At 44.2% G+C, this 23727-nt stretch overlaps 1 protein-coding gene and 1 pseudogene across 2 annotated transcripts in view; one reads left to right on the forward strand and one right to left on the reverse strand.

Moving 5' to 3' along the window:
* The window catches only part of SCN11A (sodium voltage-gated channel alpha subunit 11), a 134096-nt gene that overhangs the window by 44757 nt on the left and 65612 nt on the right, over positions 1–23727 (forward strand). Inside the window, exons 3-8 of one of the 2 annotated variants that reach the window (XM_089919152.1) lie at positions 4288–4422; positions 11286–11559; positions 15054–15171; positions 16190–16292; positions 19402–19530; positions 20966–21069. In XM_089919152.1, the coding sequence (XP_089775278.1) occupies positions 11293–11559; positions 15054–15171; positions 16190–16292; positions 19402–19530; positions 20966–21069 (721 nt within the window). In that variant the 5' untranslated portion in view covers positions 4288–4422; positions 11286–11292. The other variant, XM_089919151.1, reaches the window with a different exon arrangement.
* Positions 993–1116, reverse strand: LOC115804035 (U5 spliceosomal RNA; annotated as a pseudogene).

Consider the following 23727-nt stretch of genomic DNA (forward strand, 5'->3'; position numbering starts at 1 on the left):
GCTTTTCTGTCTCAGTGCTTTCTCCAAAGCCACGGGAGCTCTCTCAGCCCATGAGCAAGCATAGCCCAGAGATTTGGAGGATGGAGAGAAGTTACCCCCAACTGAGATTGGAGGATCTGCTTCCAAGATGGCTTACTCTCATGGCTGATAAGTTGGTGCCAGCTCTTGGCAAGAGGCCTCCGTTCCTCCCCATGCAGAATCTCCCCAGGTCTGATTGAGTGTCCTCACAGCATGGTGGCTAGCTCTCTCCAGAGGGGCAATCCAGGGAGAAGGCACGTTGCCTTTTGTGACCAAGCCTCAGAAATTACACCCTGTCACTTCTGCAATATCATGTTGGTTATACCTGTTCAATTTGGGATAGGACCACACAAGAACATGAATACTGTATCAGAGGTAAGGGTCACTGGGGCTATTTTAGAGGCTGATTACCATAATGCCCCTGTGGACAACCCTCAGCCAATAGGGGATGTAAGCTAGAGGACAAATGCCCAGCCTCCTAATTCTGAAGTAAATTCTGCATATCTCCTCAGAAGCTCCCCAGAGAGGCAGAGCCCCAGTCTGCCATATCTGTAATCATCTGAAGTGCACACCCTTTGTTGGCTTCTCCTCCTTCTTAGCTTTCTATTCCTCTCTCCCTCACTCCTGTTTCCTGTGATTCACCTCCCAAACAAACTCTTTCACTGAAGTACTTGTCTAATGCTTTTGGAGGAACCTATCCCAAAACACAAAGGTAGTATGTAAAATAATTTCGTTTGTTTTAATATTTATTTATTTGGTTGCACCAGGTCTTAGTTGTGGCACGTGGGCTCCTTAGTTGCGGCAGGAGGGCTCCTTACTTGTGGCATGTGAACTCCCAGTTGCGGCATGCATGTGGGATCTAGTTCCCTGACCAGGGATTGAACCCGGGCCTCCTGCATTGGGAGCACCGAGCCTTGCAAACTGGGCCAGCAGGAAAGTCCCTTGCTAGGTCTATTTTTATACACAGGAATATCAGGCTTGCTTATTCCCACAAGCCCTCAAAAAATGGAAGCAACAGTCATACTTGTCCCTCTCCACATGAATCTTTAGTAAAAGGCAAAAGATTCATTCGATTATGAATTATGAAAGTACGAGTATAGATTAAAATAGTTTTGAAATGGTGTGGAGCTGATCACGAAGGTATGTGATATACCGCGCTGTTGGAATATTGATGGTTAACCATGTAGAGGAAGCTCACAGAGGGATAGCATGGTCATGAAAGCTTTGTGGAAGCATCAGGAATTGAGAGATGGAGGGATTGGGGGAAGGGGCAAGAAGAAAGGCAAGAGGAAGGCAGCTTTAGCAATACCTGTACCTCTGTATATACCTATACCTCTGTACCCTGAGCGAGGCAGGGAACAGAGAAGAGGGATGTGGCTGGGAGAGGAGTGGTCAGTGCGTGGGACAGTCTACCAGGAAGGGGCTGGGGCAGACTGTCCATTGGGAAGGCCATTGTGACAGTCCAGTGAGAGGTTAGAAGGGCTTGTACATCTAAAAATGAAGGATGGAAGTGAAGAGCAAGATCTTACAGAGCAGGACACGCCAGGGCTTCCTTCCCAGAACCAGACAGACAGGATTGAGGAGCCTGCATTGGGTTTCAGAAAGGACTGTGAGGTTAGCAGTTCTTTTATTCATTCATAAATAATTATTAAACACTTATTAAATATGTACTCTTTTAAGCATAGGGCCATAGCAGTGAACAAGATCATGAAACTGTGTCCTCAACAAGCATGTTTTCTGTAAGGAACTATCTAGGAACCTCCCTTAGGATCCTAAAGGCAAGTGCATGCTAGGAAATGGATTCTGGACTTCCTCAGAGCTGTGTCCTCAGCATCAGTCACAGCTAGTTCTCCTGGGTTTGCTCATTCCAAGTTTCCCCACAAAATGTCCTGTTCCCTTTGGCTGCTCTCACCTTCTGCTGTGGTGTACATCACACCTTCAGCATCACTCATTAACATCTGTTCATTTGCATGGATGTCTGATTGTCAGTGTGATTACAGCCATGGTGCATATTAGGGAAACAGGACTTGGTGGTTATTCATAAAATAATCAGAAGCCTAAGACAGTGCTAGTGCCATGCCTGTGACTCAATACAAGTTCAAGTTCATACTCATCAGTATCCAAGTGGTATGCAAGGCCATGCAAATCATCCCTTCATCTTAGCCTCCTCCTCTTCTATCCCCGTGGAACCACTTGAAATTCTCTACACATGTCCTATCCTTCCAGGCCTGTGTGTCCTGGCTCATGCTTTTCCTGGAAAGCCCTACTTTCTCACATAGAGTTCTTACTCATTTTCTGAGCCTCAGCTCAAATCCCATCTCTTCTTGGCATGAGTTGCTCTCTGCTCTATGCTGCGAAGGCCTCTGTTTGCATCTTGCTTGCAGCCCCTTGATGCTCCCTTTCTTGTTTTATAGTTCTTTGGACAGGTTTCTTTCTCATAAAGAGACTGCAGGCTGCTCAAGGGCCCAGGTCTTATTTTGGTATTTCCAGGTGCTCTGCAATAGTGGAGATTCAGTGTCATCTTTGCTAAATCAACAGATGGAAGGCATGACTGCTGCTAAAGCTGATGCACCACCTTGACCACTGATGCTGAAACTGATCAGCTTATCAGATGGTGGGACTGAGACTGGCAAGGTCTTGCTGCCTGCTAGCACTTGAGGGCGGTGATGATGCTATATGACTCGAGGGATGCAAATGTGGGTGCTCTGGCATTGGCATCTTACATTATGAAGTCCCAGCACAGGTGCTCTGCTCCATTTTTCAGACGCATGTTTGCCTTCCCTAAGTTCTCCACAAGAGACATGAATCTAGGGCAAGTCCTGAATGCAAAGCCCCATAGTGCTCAGGCGGCCTGTGTTTCTGTTACTCGTAGTCACTTAAGTCCTTACATTTGGAATCATTTTCACTTCCTTGAAGATGGAGCTAGGAAGATTCTTTGAAACTTCAGATTGGGAAGTCTGAATCTGACTTAATAGCTTAGGAAAATAATATTTGCAAAGAGTTTATATTAAAAAAGGCCAAGCCCTCTTAAGATAATGGATTTAGAGGCCTCCTTTACCTCTTCAAATGCACACATTTTTATCCACGTAAAAAATGCTTATTAACTCTAAGCACTTCCTTTATTCTTTGATCTTCTCTCATTCTGAGAGTCACCCTAAAATCAGACAAGGGTTTAGAATTTCTGATCACTGCCTTAAAACGTCGGGTCATATACACTGTGCCAGGCCTGGTACTAATCCCATCCCATGTCTGTGATTTCATCCTCTCCATGGGGTCTAGATGTTGAGTCAGTAGAGGTAGAAAAGCAACCAGGCCTTTTCTCTCTTAAATTAAGATACTTATATCTAGTGTTTGCAAAGTGTTTTCACAGCTATTATCACATTTGCTTCCTAAGACTAAGGAGATTTGGAAGATTATCCCATTTTATAGGGAGAAAATAAGGGCTCAGAGAAATGGAGTGATCCATCCAATATCACACAGCTTAGAGTGGTAGAGCCCAGTTCTTTTGACCAGTATTCAATGCCCCTTCTGGCAGGACCCAAATCTGCCTGTGATTCCAATCCAGCACTCCTTTCAACACCTACTTCCTATTTCCTACTTCATGCTTCCTTATAAACACACATCTTGTATCCTTTACCTCAGTTGGCTGTCAGCCGGCCTCTGTAAGGTGACAAAGGCTGAAAATAGCTTATGGTATGACATTGCCCAGCAAGATTGCATTTTTCCCCAAGAATTAACAAAACAGAAGCCTACATGGGAGAGTTTGGGTTTGGTGACAGGTCCATTGTGGGGTTGCTTTGGTAGCCAAGGGGTCTTCTTGGTGTCCCTTATGACAGACATATAAGCAAGCATGTATTTTCATAGGTCTGAACCCCAGTGTTGATGGCACAAGAGAAGAGAAAGAAGGAGGAGCTGAATGGGTGTCTTGTGAACAGTTTCACGTTGTGGACCTTGGTAGGTCCTGGGGGATGAGACCTTAGAGCCCCCAAGTTAGTTGGCCTGCAGGCTAAGCTGAATGCAGAAACAGCATGGCTTTTCAGATAGACTTTTCCGTATTTTCTCACCCACTTGGATGAGGCCAAAGAAAAAAACAACCTGTTTCTTTATTAATGATGCTTTCTGCAGAGTTAGATTAAGCACTGATTAAAGGCAGATGCTTCCAAAGTAAGTACCGTCTCAGTCACTCTCCGGTTACAGGGTTTCCTACACGATTCTTTAAAATCACTTTGGCTCTCTTCCCATTTCCCTTCCTCTATGCTCTCCACCCAGCTTTGGAGCTGCCCCTCCCAGAAAGGCTTCAACTGCCAGGAGCAGGAGCTTGGACTCTGCGAGAGACTTGCTCTGCGGAGAGCTTCAAGAGCCACCACAGAGGCTGCTGCCTGGAGCCACCTTACCAGGAGGCAGGTAAGTCCTCTGGGCTGGGGGCAGCCCTGTTCTTCGGTCCTTTCAGGGCTGGACCTGCCACTATGGAACTTGCTCTGTTTTTTTCATCAAGACAGAGTACAGGCCTTTTGTAACCTTTTCCTGCTCAAATCAGAGGCAGAGACCAGGTATAGGATACATGGCTCAGGTGATGGGGTCCATCAGGTGGTTCTCCTCCTTTCAAATGCTCTGAGAGGGCATGAGGGCATGGGGACAGGAGATGGCTGGCTGGCTGGCCTGGTAGGTGCTTGCAACCCTGGACTTTGTGTCAGGAATTGGACTTTTCTAGAAATGATGTGCTCAAGTCTTGTGTCCATCTGAGGCTATGGTGCAAATCCTCCAAATATTTTCTGAATTCCCTGTGGCCAATGAACTTAATCAGAAATTGATGTACATGAGGGGTTTTGTTTTTTTTGTTTTGTTTTGTTTTTGTTTTTTGCTGAAGAGCTAGCAACTTAATCTTGGGATTGGCTTTGGACTGAGATCAAACTGTGTTAAAGTCTGTTCAAGTTCGCTTTCTTTCTGATTTTCTTATGGGATTTATGAAGGAGGAAGAATATATATTCTTGTAATCCACATTAACGTACATAGCTTATGAATCACCAAAGTTAGGAACTTGTTATGCAGACCACCACCCAAAATGGATGAAGGGGCATCCTGTAGGATATATCCACCATTGGGTTGTCTGGCTTGGGTGAGTGGGAGGGTGTCATGGTGGGGCCAGTGGAATGCCTGTGGGAGTGACGTGAATGGAGCGGTGGTGGTGAGGCTGATGTCCAGGGAAGAATGTCACACACAGTGAGGGTGCCGTCGACCCAGTGCAGCCCAGCTGGAAGCTGTGTGGCTTTCTCCTCCTGACTCCCTTCTCTCAGGAAGGGGTGTCTTAGTTTGAGTATGAAGAACTAGGCAGGTAGGTGGAATTGCATGGTAGTGACTGTTTGGGACTGAGATTCTCCAGCACTTACGTGATCATAGGCAAGTGTCTCCATTTCTCTAAGCCCTAATGTTTTCTTCTGTAAAATGTGGATGATATAATAATATCTACGCTGTAACTCTCTTGGGAAATTATGAGAGATAATCCATTTAAAGTGTTTGACAGTGCTTAGCCTATGGCTCAGAACTCTTATTAACCTCAGTATGGACCTTTGGCATTTTAGGTTGTGTGGACCAGATCCATGCCAAAAGGTTCTGGTTGTGCAGGTGCAATCCTTTTGTGACTTCCCCTTACTGGTTAGGGTAAAGTTTAAGGGTCAGGTTGTCCAGTTTGGCTCCTTACCTGGAGAGAAAGTTAGAGAGAAACACTAGTCAAAGGAAGATGTAAGGTTAAAATGTCTGCCTCTTAGGAGAAGAATTCACCATATGAATATTTCCTTTCAGAAATCCCCCAAGGATAATATTTATCTCATGAGGTTGCTCTGAGGATTAAATGAGATAATAATTTTGCCTGGAACAAGGTAGACATCCTTAAATGATATCTATCATTGTGAAAATGTTTGTGATATCACGTTAATTGAAAAGTTCATAGGGTAAAATTGCATACCCATCATAATGACAGCTGTGTAAATATATCCACAGAAAGACTGTGGAAAAGAAATACACCAAAATGTTAAAATTTGCATGTGTTAGGTGGCTTTGGTGAGTGATCATTTCCTTGTCTTGTTTTCTAAATTTTATTTAATGGATGATTCTATCAGCCCAAGCCCTGGCAGGAAACAGATGGCACATTCAAACTGGGCATTTTGAGGATGTTTTATTGAAGGGACATTTTACAAAAGTTTAGGCAGAGTTACAGTAACAGAAACAAGTGACAGTGCCGTTCTCAGGTGTGCTGAGAGTGGGGAGCCATTACACCCTGCATCTGAAGGGGCAGGGGGAGGTGCTGTATAACTGGAGGAGAAGCTGTGTGGATGGGCCATCTGATAGGAGCTGTGGTGCGTGCAGCCATCAGGGAGAGAGTTGGGAAAGAAGTCTCCAACCTCATTCTCCCCTATTTTCTGGGTCTCTTGCTGGTGCCTCCCATTGGCCAAACTCAACCAGAAGCCAGAGTTCAGGGGACCCCAGTGAGGGGTCCATGTGGATCAGCTTCATGGGCACTGAGCAGGGTGGAGAAGGATGGGGAGACACCTGTAGGGCAAACCGAAGATGGCCAGCACAGTAAGATTATGTAGCTTTTGTAATTATAGGTAAAGTCATAAATAAGAAACAAAGCCTTTTGCTACCCTCAGTGCTTTCACACATGCATACTCTTCCCTCTTTCCTTTCAGCTCCATGACTTCATCTTTGTAACAATGCCCTCCTCTGGGCTCCCACAGCACCCGGTGCTTCCCCTAGTGTAGCCACACTCATTGTGTGGTTTCATCCTTTGTCCTTAACTTACCTGATTCCCCACACCATTGTAAGACCCTTGAGGCTGGGATGGTGTTTTATATCACTTTGCATTTCCAGCACCCAGCACGTGAGTGAATGAATGATTGGAGTTCAGATCTAAATACCTCTATAAAGCTATAGATTTGAACTAAGGTTCAGAGCTACCTAATCTTAACAGAGTGAATTCCCAAAGAATTTAGGGCCTCTGCTTAAGGAAGTGAGGCTTTGGCTTTCTTTCCTAGATGAGTGTTTGTTTACTTTCTATTTAGTGGGAGTGGGCCCATGAGCCTGCTGAACACAGGCTGGTCCTCAGAGGCCCTGACAGATGGCTCCCCACCTCCCTTGCCAGTCTAGCCCATCACCTGATGGAGGTCTGGCAGAGCCTCCTCGCAGGCCTCCCTGTCTCCCATGATTGCCCTGTGTCAAGTTATAATTCACATGTTGCTGGCCTCCTGGTTTAGGACTGCAATTTGAGATTAAGCTTGCTTCCTTTCTGACTCAAGGAGATTTAGAGCCTGTCTTCATACCTGATATTGACTCTCTATTTTGATTCTCTATTTTAACTCTCTTTTTTGAATTAGGGGATGTTTTGAGCCCTTGAAGGATTTTTACAATCCTTTCGCAATCCTATGGGAGTAACATACATGCATATAATTCAAATAGCTCAGGAGGAAAAAATGTTGGGAAGGATATAACATGAAAAATAAAATGTCTCCACCATCACCTATATATCCAGTCGCACTGTTAACCATTTCAGTTTTTCAGTCTTCTGGTCATTGTCTCACTTAATTCTAAATAATTCTCTTATTCTTCTATTTCTTGATTTATCAAGTTTAAGTAAAAAATATTGAATTGCCCCTATGTGCGATGAGGGATTTAGCTTATTGACAGTAATCCTTCTGCCTTTCTCATGATTCCTTCCAGTTTTTGTTCCTGATATTTCTAATCTGGTTTTGCACTTGATTACCTGTGTAATTTTAAGGGATAGACTTATACTTGTATTGCTTGATCCGTTGACCTTCCATAGAACGTCTTAATTCTCCACGTGTTTAGGATGAGGAAATTGGTGCCTCTGAGCTTCCCCTCACCTTTTCTCTCCAACTCCAGCTTGCAGCAAAATTTTATAACATTGATAATATTTGAAGTCTATTCTGTAACTATAATTAATTTTGCTTTATGTATCAGATTGTTAAAAATCAAAAACTAATATATAACCTTTATGATATAAAGATTTTGTAGCTACTAGTCTCTAAAACCAAGTACTATATTGGGACCCATAAAGAAGGGGATGGACTCTGATGTCACTGACCTTCTGCTGCATGAAAGAGAACATTCTAAGTGTCAGGGTCAAGTGGACTCTCTTTTTGTCCTGTTATTATATTCTGTCGGCTGCTCAGATCATTTAGCTGGCTTCATATGTAAAATGTGACTTTCTGAAGAACACTTTGTTTCCATGGAATTTCTAATTACCTTTCTTTTTTACCTGTTAATAAACCAGTTTTTTTTTTTAATTTTAATTTTTTTGGCTGTGTCGGGTCTTAGTTGTAGCATGCGGGATCTTTCTTTGCAGCATGCGGGCTCTTCGTTGCGGCCACGTGGGCTTCTCTCTAGTTGTGGCACTCGGGCTCTACTGGCACGGGCTCAGTAGTTGCAGTGCACAGGCTTAGGTTCCCCGAGGCTTAGTTCCCCGACCAGGGATCAAACCCGTGTCCCTTGCATTGGAAGGCAGATTCTTAACCACTGGACTACCAGGGAAGTCCCCATCAATAACAAATTTTGACATGTGCAGTTTCAGGGGTTGTCAGTCTTATTTTGTGTTATTTATTTTTATTAAGTCTCTTTTCCTCAAGGACCCAGTCAAAATACCCCAGGGTCAGAACAGCAGGGCCAGAATGTCCAGTTTCTTCTTTAATAGTCTCATTATTATGGCAGCAGCCCTCCACTGGATTTCTTGCTGCAACTTAGCATAAGGTCCAGTTTTTGCCATCCAGGGTCTTTCCTGGCTCATCCATTTTATAGGATCAACTAGCATTCATATGCTGTTTACTGCAAAAGACTTCATGCTTGTCTTAAATATCTTTTATGAGCTCTAGAGCCAAATTCAGTAGAGTCTCATTATATGCTCACTTCATTTATACAAATTCAATTACATATGTTTATGAGAGAGCGGTGAGGGAAGAAATAGAAGGGAAGAGGAACGGAGGGGAGAGGAGAGGAGAGAGAGTAATTTAAATAGTATGGCCAATTCCATTATCCAGGAGCATCCATAAAGATCTTGACTCTGACATCCATAAAGATCTTGACCCTGAATGAATGCAGGACAGAATGCACTGAATCTACGGTCCCATATTTGGTTTCTGTTGACATATGGCTCACACCTTGTGAGTACTGCATTACCCTTAGTGTGTTTAAAGACACATATGTTGCCCTTATCGTGGCCTTTAAACAGAATCCAACTACTTTCTTCACTGAAGAAAGAGGTTCTATTGAATTTGTTGACCAGTGAGTTGGGATGCCTCTTCAATATGGTACCTCCCTAAGGGATTGGCAAGGGAAGTGTTGACTGTTTTTTGTTTTTGTTTTTTTCTTATGTGCTTTTTTTCAGAGGCTAACACGTGTAAGCTGTGATTTCTCTGTATTCAAGTGCTTCCCCGTTCTCTCCACTTGCAGGTCCCATCAGTGGCTTCAACTCCATGTGTTTTAATCTGAATCTATTCCCCCAAAGCTTTTTCCTTCCCTAGTGCTCTCTATCTGAGCGAGTGGCACTGTTGACTCACTTGCTGAAGCCAGGAGCCTTGGCTCCTTCCTGTGCCTTAAATCCCTCTCTTCCCATGAGTCACTTGTCAAGGCTATTTTTTAAGTGACTCTCAAATCCATGCACTCCATTAGGTCATCCTCAGTGGTTATGACCTGTTGCAACAGTTTCCAGGCTCATTTCTCCTATTCTGGCCTTCCCAACTCCTTCATTCCCCTATCCCAAGCCTATCCATTCTCACCAGGAAGAGGGATATTAAAAAAATGATAGTGTTGCTCCTCTGGAATAATAATAATAGTAATAACCCACCCTTCAGTAACACTCCGCTACCCTCAGGGTGAAGTCCATGATCTTTACTAAGGATTACAGGCCCCCACATACTCTCCAATGCTGACTGACCATTCCACTCCGCACAATCTCCATTCTGGGCAAACAAAACCTGTTGATGGACACCATGTTCTTTTTCAACCAAGTGTCCTCGTACATGCTCTTTCCTCGCCCCCGCAACACTCTAACGTCGGTTTTTTTCTTCTCTGAGACTTACATCTCCTTCAGGTCTCAGCTGAGACACGAAAGCTTCGGTAAGCCATCCCTGATTCTGCAAAACTGCTTAGATGCTTATCCTATGAACAGACATAGCACCCTCTATTTATTTCCTATAGTAGCATTTGTCTTACTCTACTGTAATTTCATGTCTTTTATCTGTCTTCTCCACTACAGCAGGCAGTGTAACTGTAGGGCCTGGAGGAGAGACTGAGGTTTTTTCACCATTAGTGCCTAGCACTGTGCCTGGAACAGGCTCTGAGCACATGGTTGTTGAATGAATAAACCAATCCTATGTTGGGTTCCCCATTGTAATTCCTTGGAGTGGTGTGGGAGTCAATCCTAGATTGGCATTCAGTAAATTAGAAAGGAAGAAGATGCCTGGCATGGGGAGTAAATGCATTTAACTTAAACACTACTGCTTTTTCTCAGAGTCTAGTTTTAAGCCTGAAGCTGTAGAGAAAGTCCTTGTAGAAAGGGCTGTCAGGGATAGGGGCTGGGAGAGCTATTTTCCCATGATAGAGTGACCTATTAGCTTTGGCAAATGCTTTTTGCTTTCTTGGGGTCTCACTTCTGCCAGGTCTGGGTCTCAGAAGTTAGGGAGCTGGCAAAGGATCATAGATGTTAGTGTAAATGTTCATGCCTGTGTTTATGTCTCTTTTGTTTCCATCCTGTCACATTTCGAGAAATTTGCCGACCAAAGGTGAAGACTCATGCACTCATAGTTTTGATTTTACAACCCCCAACTATGGCCCACTTGATTCCCTATTCCTTCCTCTCCTGTTCACACTGCATCCACTTGTTTACCATCTGCAGGTCCCATTTCAGCAGTTCAGCTGGTTCAGTCTTACTGTCTTCCTTGATGCTTGGGTCTCATTTTTAGAGGCTGAGCTTCTTCTGCTCATTGACCCTGAACTCAGCTTCCCACCTATTTCCAGGTCCTCCAGGAATGATGTCCTGCTTTGGTCTCGCCTATGCCCCAAATTCTTTTTATATCCACAATAGTGGTCACCTCTTCTGACATTCTCCACAGCTAGTGAGTTCCCAGGCCCCCTCACCTCAGTCTCAACTCTTGTAGACCCCATGATATGGTCCTTGGAGAGTGGAATCTCAGGGCAGACAGTGTAATTTTCTACCTCCCAGAGCTCTCTGAGGATCTACTGCTTGTCTCTGCCCTGAGGGTGAAGATGGATGACAGGTGCTACCCGGTGATCTTCCCAGATGCGAGGAATTTCCGCCCCTTCACTCCTGACTCTTTGGCTGCAATAAAGAAGAGGATCGCCATCCAAAAGGAGAAAAAAAAGTCCAAAGACCAGACAGCAGCAGAACCCCAGCCTCGACCTCAGCTTGACCTAAAGGTGTCCAGAAAGTTGCCCATGCTCTATGGTGACATTCCCCATGAGCTGATAGGGAAGCCCCTGGAAGACTTGGACCCATTCTACAGAAATCATAAGGTACCCTCTGTGGGGAGGCTGGGGTGTTCTAACCATATTCTAACCACCAGCTGTAATTGGCATTGCATGGATCTCCAAATATTGATCTCAGGGTATAAAGAGGCCAGACCCCACTTCTCCTTTGCTGTCACTCGCTGTCATTGCTTTCACAGTCCTGAGAATGGCTTTCAGTACTAAGTTTCTCTCTGTAATAATGCATGTCTTGGAAAAGAAGATGAATGAGGACGAGGAGCAGCAGAAGGGTAAAAGGAGAACAGAGAAAACATAAGATGGTGTCAGGAAAGAGGACTGGACTAGCAGTCAGAAAAGTTGGGTGTAGGCCATTTCAAGTAATTGGATTTATAACTTTGGGTAAATCACTTCACTCATTCTCACTTTTCTAATCAGTAAAATGGGAATAATGCCTGCTCTCCCTACATTACAACATAGGCATGCTATGGAGCCTTTAAAAACTGTAAAACTTTATAAACTGTAAGGCACTATACTGATATGAAGAATTAGTATCACTGTCCATGAATGTCCATTTCAGCAACTAGAGTTTACCTTGAAAAACTCTTAGGCAATAGGCTTTTTAGGCTACTAAATGAGATTTATGAAGGTCAAAGCCCTAGACCAACACTTGGCACATAAGAGGAGCTCAATAAATGAAGTTTAAGAATATTGTAATCAAGTAGGCACATGCAGATTACATGTAAACTCCATGCCAATATGTGATAAGCTTGCTGTTTTATCTACCTAGATGTAGGGAAATTCTAGTAAAAGTTCCTCAAAGGGGTTCCTGGATGAGGAAACGTGAGCTCAGGCTCTTCTCATGGCTGTTTGAAAGCCTGGGGCAGTGAGGAAAGTCCTCTACAGACCATCCCCTTTCAGGAAAGACTCAGAAGACCTTGCCATCATCATCTCACTGTGTGATCCAGCAGAGAATGGAAAACCCACTTTGCCAGACTGAAGACAGGAAGGAAGGAAGCTGGGGAGTTTGGGGCAAGTCCTGGAAAATATGGGATGCTGAGAGCATCCTTTTTTGGCACCCATGAGAAACTGACTTCTCCAAAGAAAGATTGCCTGGTTTGTACTTGAATTGGACAGACTTGGGGTTACCAGGCCGAATGGGGATTGTGTGATGGAAGAAAGCTGGGTATGAGTGGGAAGGACAAAAAAGGGGAAAAGAGACGAAGGAACAAAAACACTCCAATATTTCTCCTTCTCCTAATGCCCCAGAATTCCAGGGGCTTCTGGGAGGCAGAGTAGTTGGAGGTGAGATAACTCCTGGAGGCCTCCTTCTGCCTCTAGGCTAGGTAGGAGATCCAGGAGGTAGGCAGCAACTTGGTGTTTTGCAGACAGTCCTGGGAGGACAGGCTCTGATACAGCTGGGGTGGATGTTCTAGGACCATCTCTTCTCAGCCTGGGTCCTCCCTTTAAATCAGGAGACATGATACTTGTTCAGAGCTCTGCACACCCATGACCTAACACGTCAGTGCTCTCAGCAGTCATGTGAGCTATGTGTGGTGTCATTTGCACTTCACCTTACACATGAGGAGACAAAGCCTTGATGGGGAAGTGGCTTACACCAGGTCAAACAGCTAGTTAGTGGTGGAGCTGGGACTCAAACCCAAGGGCTCTTTCTGTAGTCGCAGGTCACTTCCTCTCTTTTCAAAGCTTCCATTTTTGAAGAGCTACAAGGAAAAGCGTGGAGATGTGTCAGCAAGCAGACAGGTTTAAATCATTAAAACCCTGGCAAGTGTAGTTAAATACACCATTAGTTGAAATATTTAAAGCAGTCAGAGGAGGCATTAATAAAATATCAAAATCAAAGAACATAAAATGGATAACTAATAAGAACCTGCTATATAAAAAAATAAATTAAATTAAATTCAAAAAAAATCAAAGGGCATAGAAGTAGAGCCATATCATGCCATCTATAAATCTGGGTGACCCACCTTAGGAAGAGGTTTGCTCTCTGCCCTAAAATCGTCTTTCTGTCCAAAGGAAGGGCACAGAATCCCCAAAGTGAGTCTTAGACTCCTGGGCTCATAGCTTTTAAAGAACCCTGTGGCCCATTTCATTTTGTTACAGAGGAAACAGAAAATATCCTAGTCCACATTTTCCCTGCAGCCAGATGGCCAGCAGACAAGTAAGTTCCAGCAACTCAGTGAAGGAAGCTGATGTTTGGCATTGGCTGAAGTTCTGGTATCTCAACCAAGGCGGCAGCTACCCCACTGTTTCTGGGCCTGGGTGACAAGACCTGTCTTTCCTGTCTGAGAATATGCTGGATTACATGTCAAGTAGTACTTTTCTGCAAATATGAAAGGAGCAAAGACACAGAAGACAGGAATGACCCTAGTTCTTTGAAGGCTTTTGTAACAGCCTTCAGGACATATAAGGGGACAGCCAGATGACAGTTAAATGGAAAGGGAGAGGTCTGAGGGTTGATGTTAGAAGCCTGTGAGTCATTGGTTGTTGTCCAGGTGTGGGTTCAGGCCCAGAGCCCAGGAAGACATGCAAGGAGGAAACAGGTGCAGGTTTGGTGTTTTTCAGTGGGGCCCAACTGGACACTTTGGGTGAACAGTGCACCATTTGGTGTGTCTGTCCTGGATTTGGCATCCCAGGACGTACCCACTACAGGCCAGTAGAGCCTCCAGTGATTGTGACAGATAACCAAAAACAACCACACACATTTCCATTGCCTTCTGTAGGCCCTCCCCTGCCAGTCGAGAACCTCAGGCAGATTTGCCTATGTCCAGGGAGGTGGGGGGAATGGGAGAGCAAGTCTGGGAACCGTGATGATTTTTTATTGAAAATCCTCAAGGTTAGAAGTGAATGGCAGACTCTTTCATGTAGCACAGCTCAGGCATAACAATATAAACTCTCTAGGTACCTGACTATTCTAAGATTCATTACAAAGTTTTTATTTAGTTTTATCTTTTATTGAAGTATAGTGGATTTACAATGTTGTGCCAACAAAGTTTTCATTAGTAATCAAAATAATTTAAAATAATCTGCCGAGTGTGAATGTTCAATTCTATTTCTGTCTCTTCAAGTTTTCTTCTAGTTCTTATCTCCATAAATATATACCATGGAGTACAATACAGAGGGTTTTGTTTGACCCAGTTATTACTCTTCACCCCTTTTTTCTTTACTTGCAGGGGCCATGCGCTTCATTTCTGGGGCTTCCAGAGTATTTCACTGGGTGGACAGTCCACAGCTCAACAGTTATTTTGGGAGTGAGGGATGACTTTCAATAGATCAGAGTCTTGGGACTCTGAGTGAGACCCAAGCCACATGGGGAGATCTCTTGGCTTCCAGAGTGACAGTGTAGGCTGGTCAGAAAGTACCTCTGGCTTCAGAAGACAGGTCTCCAATCAGAAGCTACAGTCATCATAATAAGATAAGCCATGACTCAACCTGTGGTTCCACCGAATTTTCTCTGAATGAACTCATGATAAATATTGTTTGGTCACTGCATGTAATTCCTGTTATGTTTGTTTTTTTTGCAGACATTTATGGTGTTGAACAAAAAGAGAACAATCTACCGCTTCAGTGCCAAACGTGCCTTGTTCATTTTGGGGCCTTTCAATTCAATCAGAAGTTTAGCCATTAGAATTTCAGTCCATTCATATCCTTTTGTTGCTTCTTTTACCAAGTCCAGGTCATGTGAAGTGTGCAGAAGCCCTAGGGGTTCACATGTTTGTTGAGTGGAAATAGCTTATTCTTTTAAGAAATACTGGGTGAGTGGCCCTGCTGTATGGCAGGGCTGTGCTGGGACTGGCACCTGTCTGGGATCCTGTGGCCTCAGAGGAGACAGGTCAAAAGGCAAGCAATTTCTTAGTGAGATGGGCAGCCTGGAAGTGGGAGTGTGGAGAGGCTCTGTTGTGCTTTGGAGGTATCAAGAATGGCCTCCTGAAGAAAGGAACATCTAAGTTGAGACCCAAATAAAGGGTAAACTGGCAACCTGTGCACTGTGTTTAGCTGATAAATGAGTCGTGCTAGAACTACAGTGTTTAAAGCTTTTTTAGAAACACTTTCTAGTGTTAAAAGTCCAGATTTTCAGGGGGTGAGGAGACACCAGGCAGTTTTAGATGGGGGGAAGGGGGGTGTGAAAAAGACGTGGGTTGGTAGACGGAAGTACTCAGGAAAACGGGAAGGAATATCTATTTAAGTTGGGTTCCCTAGAAGCAGAGCCTGAGATGGGATTCTTATTTAAGTGATTTAGTGGGGGAGTGCTCTCTGGAAAAGGAAAAAGGGAAACAGCATGGAGCAAAAGGAGGAGCCAAGCAAGGACAGGGTCTCAGCTGAGCCCACATCAGACATCAGCCGGAGCCACGGGGATCTCCAGAGCATGAATCTATCACAGAGCTGCCCCGTCTGAAAGCCAGAGGCCCGGTTTCTGTAAATCTGTCGGTCAGACATGTGGAAAGGGAGTGTAGCCCTCCAGGGTGAGGAGGCTGCCATTCAGGCTGAGGACAGTTCTTCAAGGGAGGGGACAGCTGTGGGTTGTTCTCAGCCAACGCCCACAGTTAGAGGACAGATGCTCCTGCAGAAAAGGGGCCCTGCAGGGACCCCCACAGCCTCAGCTGCAATAACTAATGACCCATGCCATCCTGCAGTGTAGCTGCCTTAACGGCCCTAGTCACCTTGTTCAGCATGTTCATCATCTGCACCGTCATCATCAACTGCGTGTTCATGGCCATGACGCGTGGGAAGGACAGCGTTAACGTAGATCCTGAGAGTGCGGAGTAAGTGTTTGTCCTGCGTGCATTTGTCCTATGTTTTCAAGCAAATAAACCTAAAAGAATTATGATTACCTCAGATTTTAGCTGTGGAGAGAAGAAAAAGTCACCCATAATCCCAGATCCCCAGCACAAATGCTGGCAGAGTCAGTTTCATTTTTGTATATGTACACTTACAATTGTCTTTAAAGGCCTTTTAAACTTACATTTGTAATAAACAGCACACATACAGATTTTATGTCTAGTTTTAAGTGGTCTTCTTTGTCCTTATGTAGGCTTAATAGGAGCCCATTTTGATGCCTGTACAATATTCCATCAGGTGACTATACCATAATTTACTTAACTACCCGCGCATTTTACTGCTATAAATAGCATTGCAACAAGCATCTTTTGGTATAAAGCTACTTTAAAAAAATCATTATTTTCTTAGAATAGAGTCTTAGAAATGGGTTTACTAGCTAGACAACCGTGGTCCTGACTGGACACCCTAACTATGGTTGAACTGACAGTGACACACCCCAGAGGGCCTGATTTGCCCGGTGGGTTGAGGTCTCCCTATCATGGAGATCTCAAGCCCTGCTTCCTGCTGGTGGGCATGGCTGTACTCCATAGCAGATGTCATTTTGGTCCACATGTCCCACCACTGGCAGGCTTCTGCTGGAAAAGAGAGAATGGCAGGGTGGGAGGTGGAAGGCTAAATGGCTAGGCAGAAATAGCAGTCAGAGGTGGCTGTCTCATTTGCTTGAGATCTAGATGAAGACTTGCAGAATCCCACACATCTGCAATTATAGCCTTTTTTCAAAATACCTATAATTTTATAAATTATACCTGAGTTTAAAAGATGGCATTTAAGGGCAGACGTTAATTAACCTTCTGTGTTTATTTGTCGCCTAAAAGGTGAGCAGTTTAGAAAAAAGCTGAAGCAGAAGTAGCTCTTGCCCAAGGCAGCCTCATGACCATTTCTGCTCTTGGACTTAGCTGCTTTGGGATTCTTCGCGTTCCCAAGACCTTAGTTCTTTAGCTTTGAGGGCTAACAATGGTTGGACATTCTACCAGGAAAGGTCCACTTCTTTTACTCTGAACCAGCAGAGTGTTCAAAATCATTGTTTCTGTCCCAGATGTGGGACCAGCGTGTGTGTGTGTGTGTGTGTGTGTGTGTGTGTGTGTGTGTGTGCGCGTGCGCGCGCGCGCCAACCAAGCATATTTTTATTGGGATTATAACAAGAGAGCTAGAGTATTGTCTTTTGGAGGAGGAGGAAGGGGAAGAAGGGAAATAAATTAGAAGGCAGAACATGATGAAGGACTAAAGGAATAAAATGGAAATAGTTTTTTTAAAAATTGTGATAAAATACACATTACATCACATTTGCCATCTTAATCACTTTTAGGTGTACAGATCAATGGTATTAAGTACATTCGCACAGATGTTCAACCATTACCACTCTCCATCACCACAACTCTTTTAATTTTGCAAAACTGAAACTCTGTACTCATAAAACAATAACTCCCCATTCTGCCCTCCCCTCCAGTCCCCTGGAAACCACCATTATACTTTATGTCTTTGTGTATTTGATTACTCTAGGTGCTTCCTGTAAGTGGAATCATACCATATTTGTCTTTTTAAACTAGTTTATTTCCCTTAGTATATGACCTCAAGGTTCATCCATGTTGTCACATGTGACAGGATTTCTTTCCTTTCCTAGGCTCAATAATATTCCATTGCATATATATATACCACATTTTATTAATCTATTCATCTGTCAATGGACATTTGGGTTGCTTCTACCTCTTGGCTATTGTGAATAGTGCTGCTGTGAACATGGGTGTGCAAATATCTCTTCAAGACTCTGCTTTCAGTTCTTTTGTATATGTACCCAGAAGTGGGATTGCTGGATCATATGGTAATTAGATTTTTAATCTTTTGAAGAATCTCCATATTATTTTCCATGGTGGTTGCACCATTTTACAATCCCACCACTAGTGCACAAGGGTTTTAATCTCGCCACATCCTCACCAACACTTGTTATTTTCTGCTTTTTTTAAAAAAGTAGCCAGCCTAATGAGTACGAGGTGATATCTCATTGTGGTTTTGATTTGCATTTCTCTGATGATTAGTGATATTGAACATCTTTTCATATGTCTTTTCATATGCTTGTTGGCAATTTGTATGTAATCTTTGGAAAAATGTCTATTCAAGTCATTTGGCCATTTTTAAGTGGATTATTTAATTTTTTGTTGTTGAGTTTGTAGGAGTTCTTCATATATTCCAAATATTAACCTCATCAGATATATGATTTGCAGATATTTTCTTCTAGGAGTCTTATAGTTTCAGGCCTTTTTTAAATATTCACAACATTTTTATTTATTTATTTGTTTATTTATTTATTTATTGGGTCTTCGTTGCTGTGCACGGGCTTTCTCTAGTCACGGCAAACAGGGGCTGCTCTTCGTTGCGATGCACGGGCTTCTCGTTGCAGTGGCTTCCCTTGTTGTTGAGCAGGGGCTCTAGGCACGTGGGCTTCAGTAGTTGTGGCATGTGGGGTCAGTAGTTGTGGCTCGCTGGCTCTAGAGCGCAGGCTCAATAGTTGTGGCACACGGGCTTAGCTGCTCTGCGGCATGTGGGATCTTCCCAGACCAGGGCTCGAACTGGTGTCCCCTGTATTGGCAGGCTGATTCTTAACCACTGCACCACCAGGGAAGTCCCTAGTTTCAGGTCTTACATTTAGCTCTAATCCATTTTGAATTAATTTTTGTACATGGTATAAGGTAACGGTCCAGCTTCATTCTTTTGCATGTGGATATTGTGCTTTCCCAACACCATTTGTTGAAAAGACTGTCCATATTGGCTGAAGCTTCTCTCAAGAATATGGCTGTGAAGCTAGGTGTTTAAAAGCAGCTTTACAACTTTATCCATGGGCCTCTTTCTCAGAAATCCCAAATATCAGAACTTGCTTGAGGACCTTACCTTTCTGAACTCTGATTTGCTAAGACAAGAATGTTAAATGTCACATTAAAATGGAATCTGACCTCATGAAGGTCATATCAGACAAATGGGCTCTCTCTTTTTCACATAGCTTATCATATTTCTTCTTGTTCTGAATGATTTGCTTTGTAGGTATATCTTCACTGGGATTTATATATTTGAAGCATTAGTTAAAATATTGGCAAGAGGTTTTATTCTGGATGAGTTTTCTTTCCTTCGAGATCCGTGGAACTGGCTGGACTCCATTGTCATTGCAACAGCGTAAGAATGTTAAGATTTTTACCAAAGAGACTAGGGGTGGGAAAGAAGCCCCTTGGCTTCCAGCAGGGCCCTGTGTAGATCCACATGACTGGCTGAGTGCAGCCAAGTAAAGCCTAGAACTGTGAGTGCAGTGTTGGTTGACACTGAACTGCACCATGTAGCCAACTGACCAGAGGCCTTCACACACACAAATCCATTTCTGGCCGCACCGTGAGGCTTGTGGGATCTTAGTTCCCCAACCAGATATTGAACCCAGGCTCATGGCCATGAAAACACCAAGTGCTAACCACTGGACTGCCAGGGAATTCCTCACAAATCCATTTCTAGGCCAACACTCATGATCTTACTTTTTCAGCCATTTATTTACCAAACACTGACCTGTTATGGGGCCAGGCTCTGTGCCAGATATAGGGCTTGTGATAATGAAAAAAAATATATCATGCATGGTTCTCACCCTGTTGGAGCTCGCAGGTCAGAGGGGAAGTGAGGCGTTTAATGACCATTATAACCTGCTACAGTGAGTGCTAGCATAGGAGCTGTGCATGATTCCAGCTGTTAGAGCATGGAGGAGGAATTAAGGGGTCTAGAACATCTTTGCCTACTGAACAGTCACAAAGAGTTTCTCTCATGTTTTCTCCTAGAAGTGTTATTGTTTTGGCTCTTATGTTTAATTAAGTCTGTGGTCCATTTTGAGTTAGTTATTGTATATGGCATGAGGTTAGAGTTGAAGTTCTTCCTGAAGGAGAGGGCATCAATTTGGCATCCGAATGATGAGATTCCAAATTCATGAGTCAGCAAAATAAAAAGCAAGAGGAGCAATGGCCCATTGCCAGCACAATAATAATAAACCCAACCTTATTTAATTTGTGCCAGCCATTGTCTTAAGCGCTTTGCATATATTTTTCTGTTTAATATTCATGAAAGCCCTTTGAAGTAGTTAGTATTAATTTCAGAGTTTTACATTTGAAGGTCAATGGTCAGGTGCTCCTGGTTATTGAGAGATGGTGTAGTATGTGGGCTCTGGAGCCAGACCGCCTAGGTTCCTTCTGGGCTTGGCCACCTGGTGAGACCGTATGGAAGTGTACTGGGGCCTGGAACTTGATAGCAGGTCAATAAATGTTTAAGTTGATTTCTGTTATCCATGGATGTAGCCACAACTGCAGTGACTATTTCAAGGAATCCTCATCTATGTCCAAGTGTAAAGGTTAGCTGAGAGCAGCCTCCTGTGCAATCTGTGGTCCATAGGGTCCATAGCAATAGAGCACTAGTGATATTGCCAGGTCCTGACATGAAGGTGGGATTGGAAGGGGAGGTTGCAGATTTCATTCTGGTGGACACACACCTCAGGCTGTGCTTACTTGTGACCTTTGTGGAGATGTGCAGGGCAGACGCATGCCTGAACAAGCCTGGACTTTCCTTGTGCTTTGTCTTATAGGTTTGTATCATATTCACCATATATCAAGGACAGCAGCATCAGTCTGTCATCCCTGCGTACCTTCCGAGTGTTCAGAGCTTTGAAAGCAATTTCAGTAATTTCAGGTAAGTCACTCTAACTTTCAACACTGGCTCTTAGCGGAAGAGAATAGTTAAAATTTCTCAATATGTCATGTAAACCACAAACTAACAAACTCTGCTTTATTCATTTATTTGATCATTCAACAAATATGTATTGAGCACCTAATATCCACTGTGCTAGCTGCTTGGGATATATCAATGAGCAAACAGACAAAGGTCCCGGCCCTCATGGAGTTTACATTCTAGGTGGGGGGTTGGGAGACAGACTTAAGCAGTAACTATAATAAATAAGTAAATTATATAGCGTGCTGGAAAGTGACATATGCCATGGAAAAATAAAATGGAAAAGTAGGCGATGTGGTGGCTCTTGGAAGTCACGGGGGTTCATGGAAGCAGGTTGCAATTTTAGTGGGGTGGTTAGGATAGGTGTCATTGAGAAGGTGAGATGTGAGCAGATTTGAAGGTGGTGAGGGAGTTTCACAAGCAGATATATGGGAAAGAGTGTTCTGAGCATAGGAAGCAGCCAGTGTACAGACCGAGGACTATAAAACATGTGGGTGGGGCTGGAGCAGACAGAATGAGGGGCCAGGTGGTGGAGGAGGGACCACAGAGGTGAAGGGGAGGCACCTAAGTACCGGGAAGACTTGGGCTTTGCTCTGAGAGAAACGGGAGCCATGCAGGGGCTTTGAGCAGAGGAGTCATGACCTGACCCAGGCTTTAAAAGGATTACTCTGGCTGTTGTGTGGGGAACAGAATGTGCGGGAGCAAAGCAAAGCAGGAAGACCAGATAGGAGGCATGTTGGTCACCATGGAAATGTGCTGCTCAGATCTCCTGCTGCAGGGAGTGCAGTTGACTAATGGTCCCAGCTGCCCCCTCTCTGGATTCACCACTGCATTCATGTTCATGCCAAGATCACGCTTTCCCTGCATGTGGGGGCCGCTAGTGCAGGCCCACCCCTGAAGGGTATGGGACTCCTCTATGTGGGACTTTGGCTCAGCAGCTCCTCAGCAACCAGGGTGAGACTGTCTCACAGCAGCACTGCAGTCTGAGGCACTTCCTGTCTATCCTGCTTCCTTCCTGATCTCCTTTCCCAGGTGTCAGCCCTGTGTCACAGTCTGAGGCTCTCTTTGTCCCTCCACTCACTCCCTCCAGATTATTCCTCACAAGCATTTCCCCAAGAAATCTCTTGCAATCTGGTCTCAAAATGTCTGCTTCTCAGAGGGCCCAAACTGACACAGGGGGCCACTGCCATAATCCAAGCAAGAGGTGGTGGTGCTCTCAGATCAGGCAGTGGAAGAGGAGTTGGTGAATGGTGGTCAGATTCTGTGTAAATTTGAAGGTGGAGACAAGAGAACTTCCTGACAGGTTGATTGTATACATGATATGAGCAAAAGAAGAGTAAAGGATGAGTCAAGGTTTTTTGTCTGAGGGACTGGAAAGATGGAATCATCACTGAATGAGAAAAGGAAGGCTGTGAGAGAAGCAGGCCTTGGGGGTCAGATTAGGAATCAGCTTTGCATGTGTTCTGTTTGAGATGGCTGTGAGACATCCAAGTCAAAGTACCAAGTAGGCAATTAGATACGTGAGGCTGGAGTTCCAGGGCCGCAGATATCATTTTGGAGATTATGAGCCTGTAGATGATAGTTAGAGCCATGGAACCTGATGAGATTACCAAGAAAATGAGCCTAGATGGAAAGTAGAAGAGGACAAAGGACTGAGTCCCAGGCACTGTAGACCTTAAAGGGGAGGGGAGAGAGGAGAAACCAGCAAAGGAGATGAGCAAGAGCCACCAGTAAAGGAGGAAAGAGAGCAAAAGTGGTCTCTTGGAAGCCAGGCAAGGAAGGAGCTCTGTGGATCAGGATGAAGCCAAGGACGGGGTTGTAAATATGAATTCCAGTTTATCAGAAATGAGGTTATTATGGCACAGTCTTCTCCTTCCCCTTTCCTCTCTTTCCTTTACAAAAAAACTTTATTAAAAAATATTCTCCCTCTGGACTTCTTCCTTCCCCCCTTCTTCTTCCCTTCTTCTTCTAGTCTCTTCTATCAAAACTCCAGGCAATTTGGATCTTTTTCATACAGAGGCAGTGGGTTATTTTTGGAAACTCCAGAAGAACAACTGCATAGTGATAAAGCAACTGGCAGTCAGAGGACACTTTACGTAGAACATGCCGCTCTTTCTCTTCCTCTTTTGCAAGGTGGACCTTGGTTTCCCAGGTAGATTTAGGGGCTTTATGCCTGAGCTGAGTCCCTCATACTTCGCTTGGGTAAAATATACATTCAGGGAGACACTTAGCAGCTTTCATGTTCCCTTCCTCATCTCTAAGCAGGTGAACATACTCTCCATTTTGACTCATGAAACGCATGAGATCCCTGGATGCTTTTTGGAAGGAAGAGTATGAGATACAATCTTTTATGGGACTATGTAAAAATAATTCAGGAATCACAGCTATCTTTCATCCAAATCATCTTGCTTTGGAGAAGACTCGAGCCTCTTGTTACAGAAGAAAAATCAGGCGTAGATGAGGTTACACTATTTTCGTGTTTGGTGCCCCTGACCATGCAGGGGAATCGTGATCTTGGCGTGAACATCAGTGCACTGGTGAATCCAGTGGATGTCCCAGCTTGGCCTGAAGTCTCCTTCTCATGTGGCATCACCCTTGGTGGAAGGTCATCTGCTGTGG

This window comes from Delphinapterus leucas, chromosome 10 (genome assembly GCF_059928025.1).
Source record: "Delphinapterus leucas isolate spDelLeu-1000000601 "Yukka" chromosome 10, BTC_Dleu_Yukka2, whole genome shotgun sequence".
NCBI lineage: Eukaryota > Metazoa > Chordata > Mammalia > Artiodactyla > Monodontidae > Delphinapterus > Delphinapterus leucas.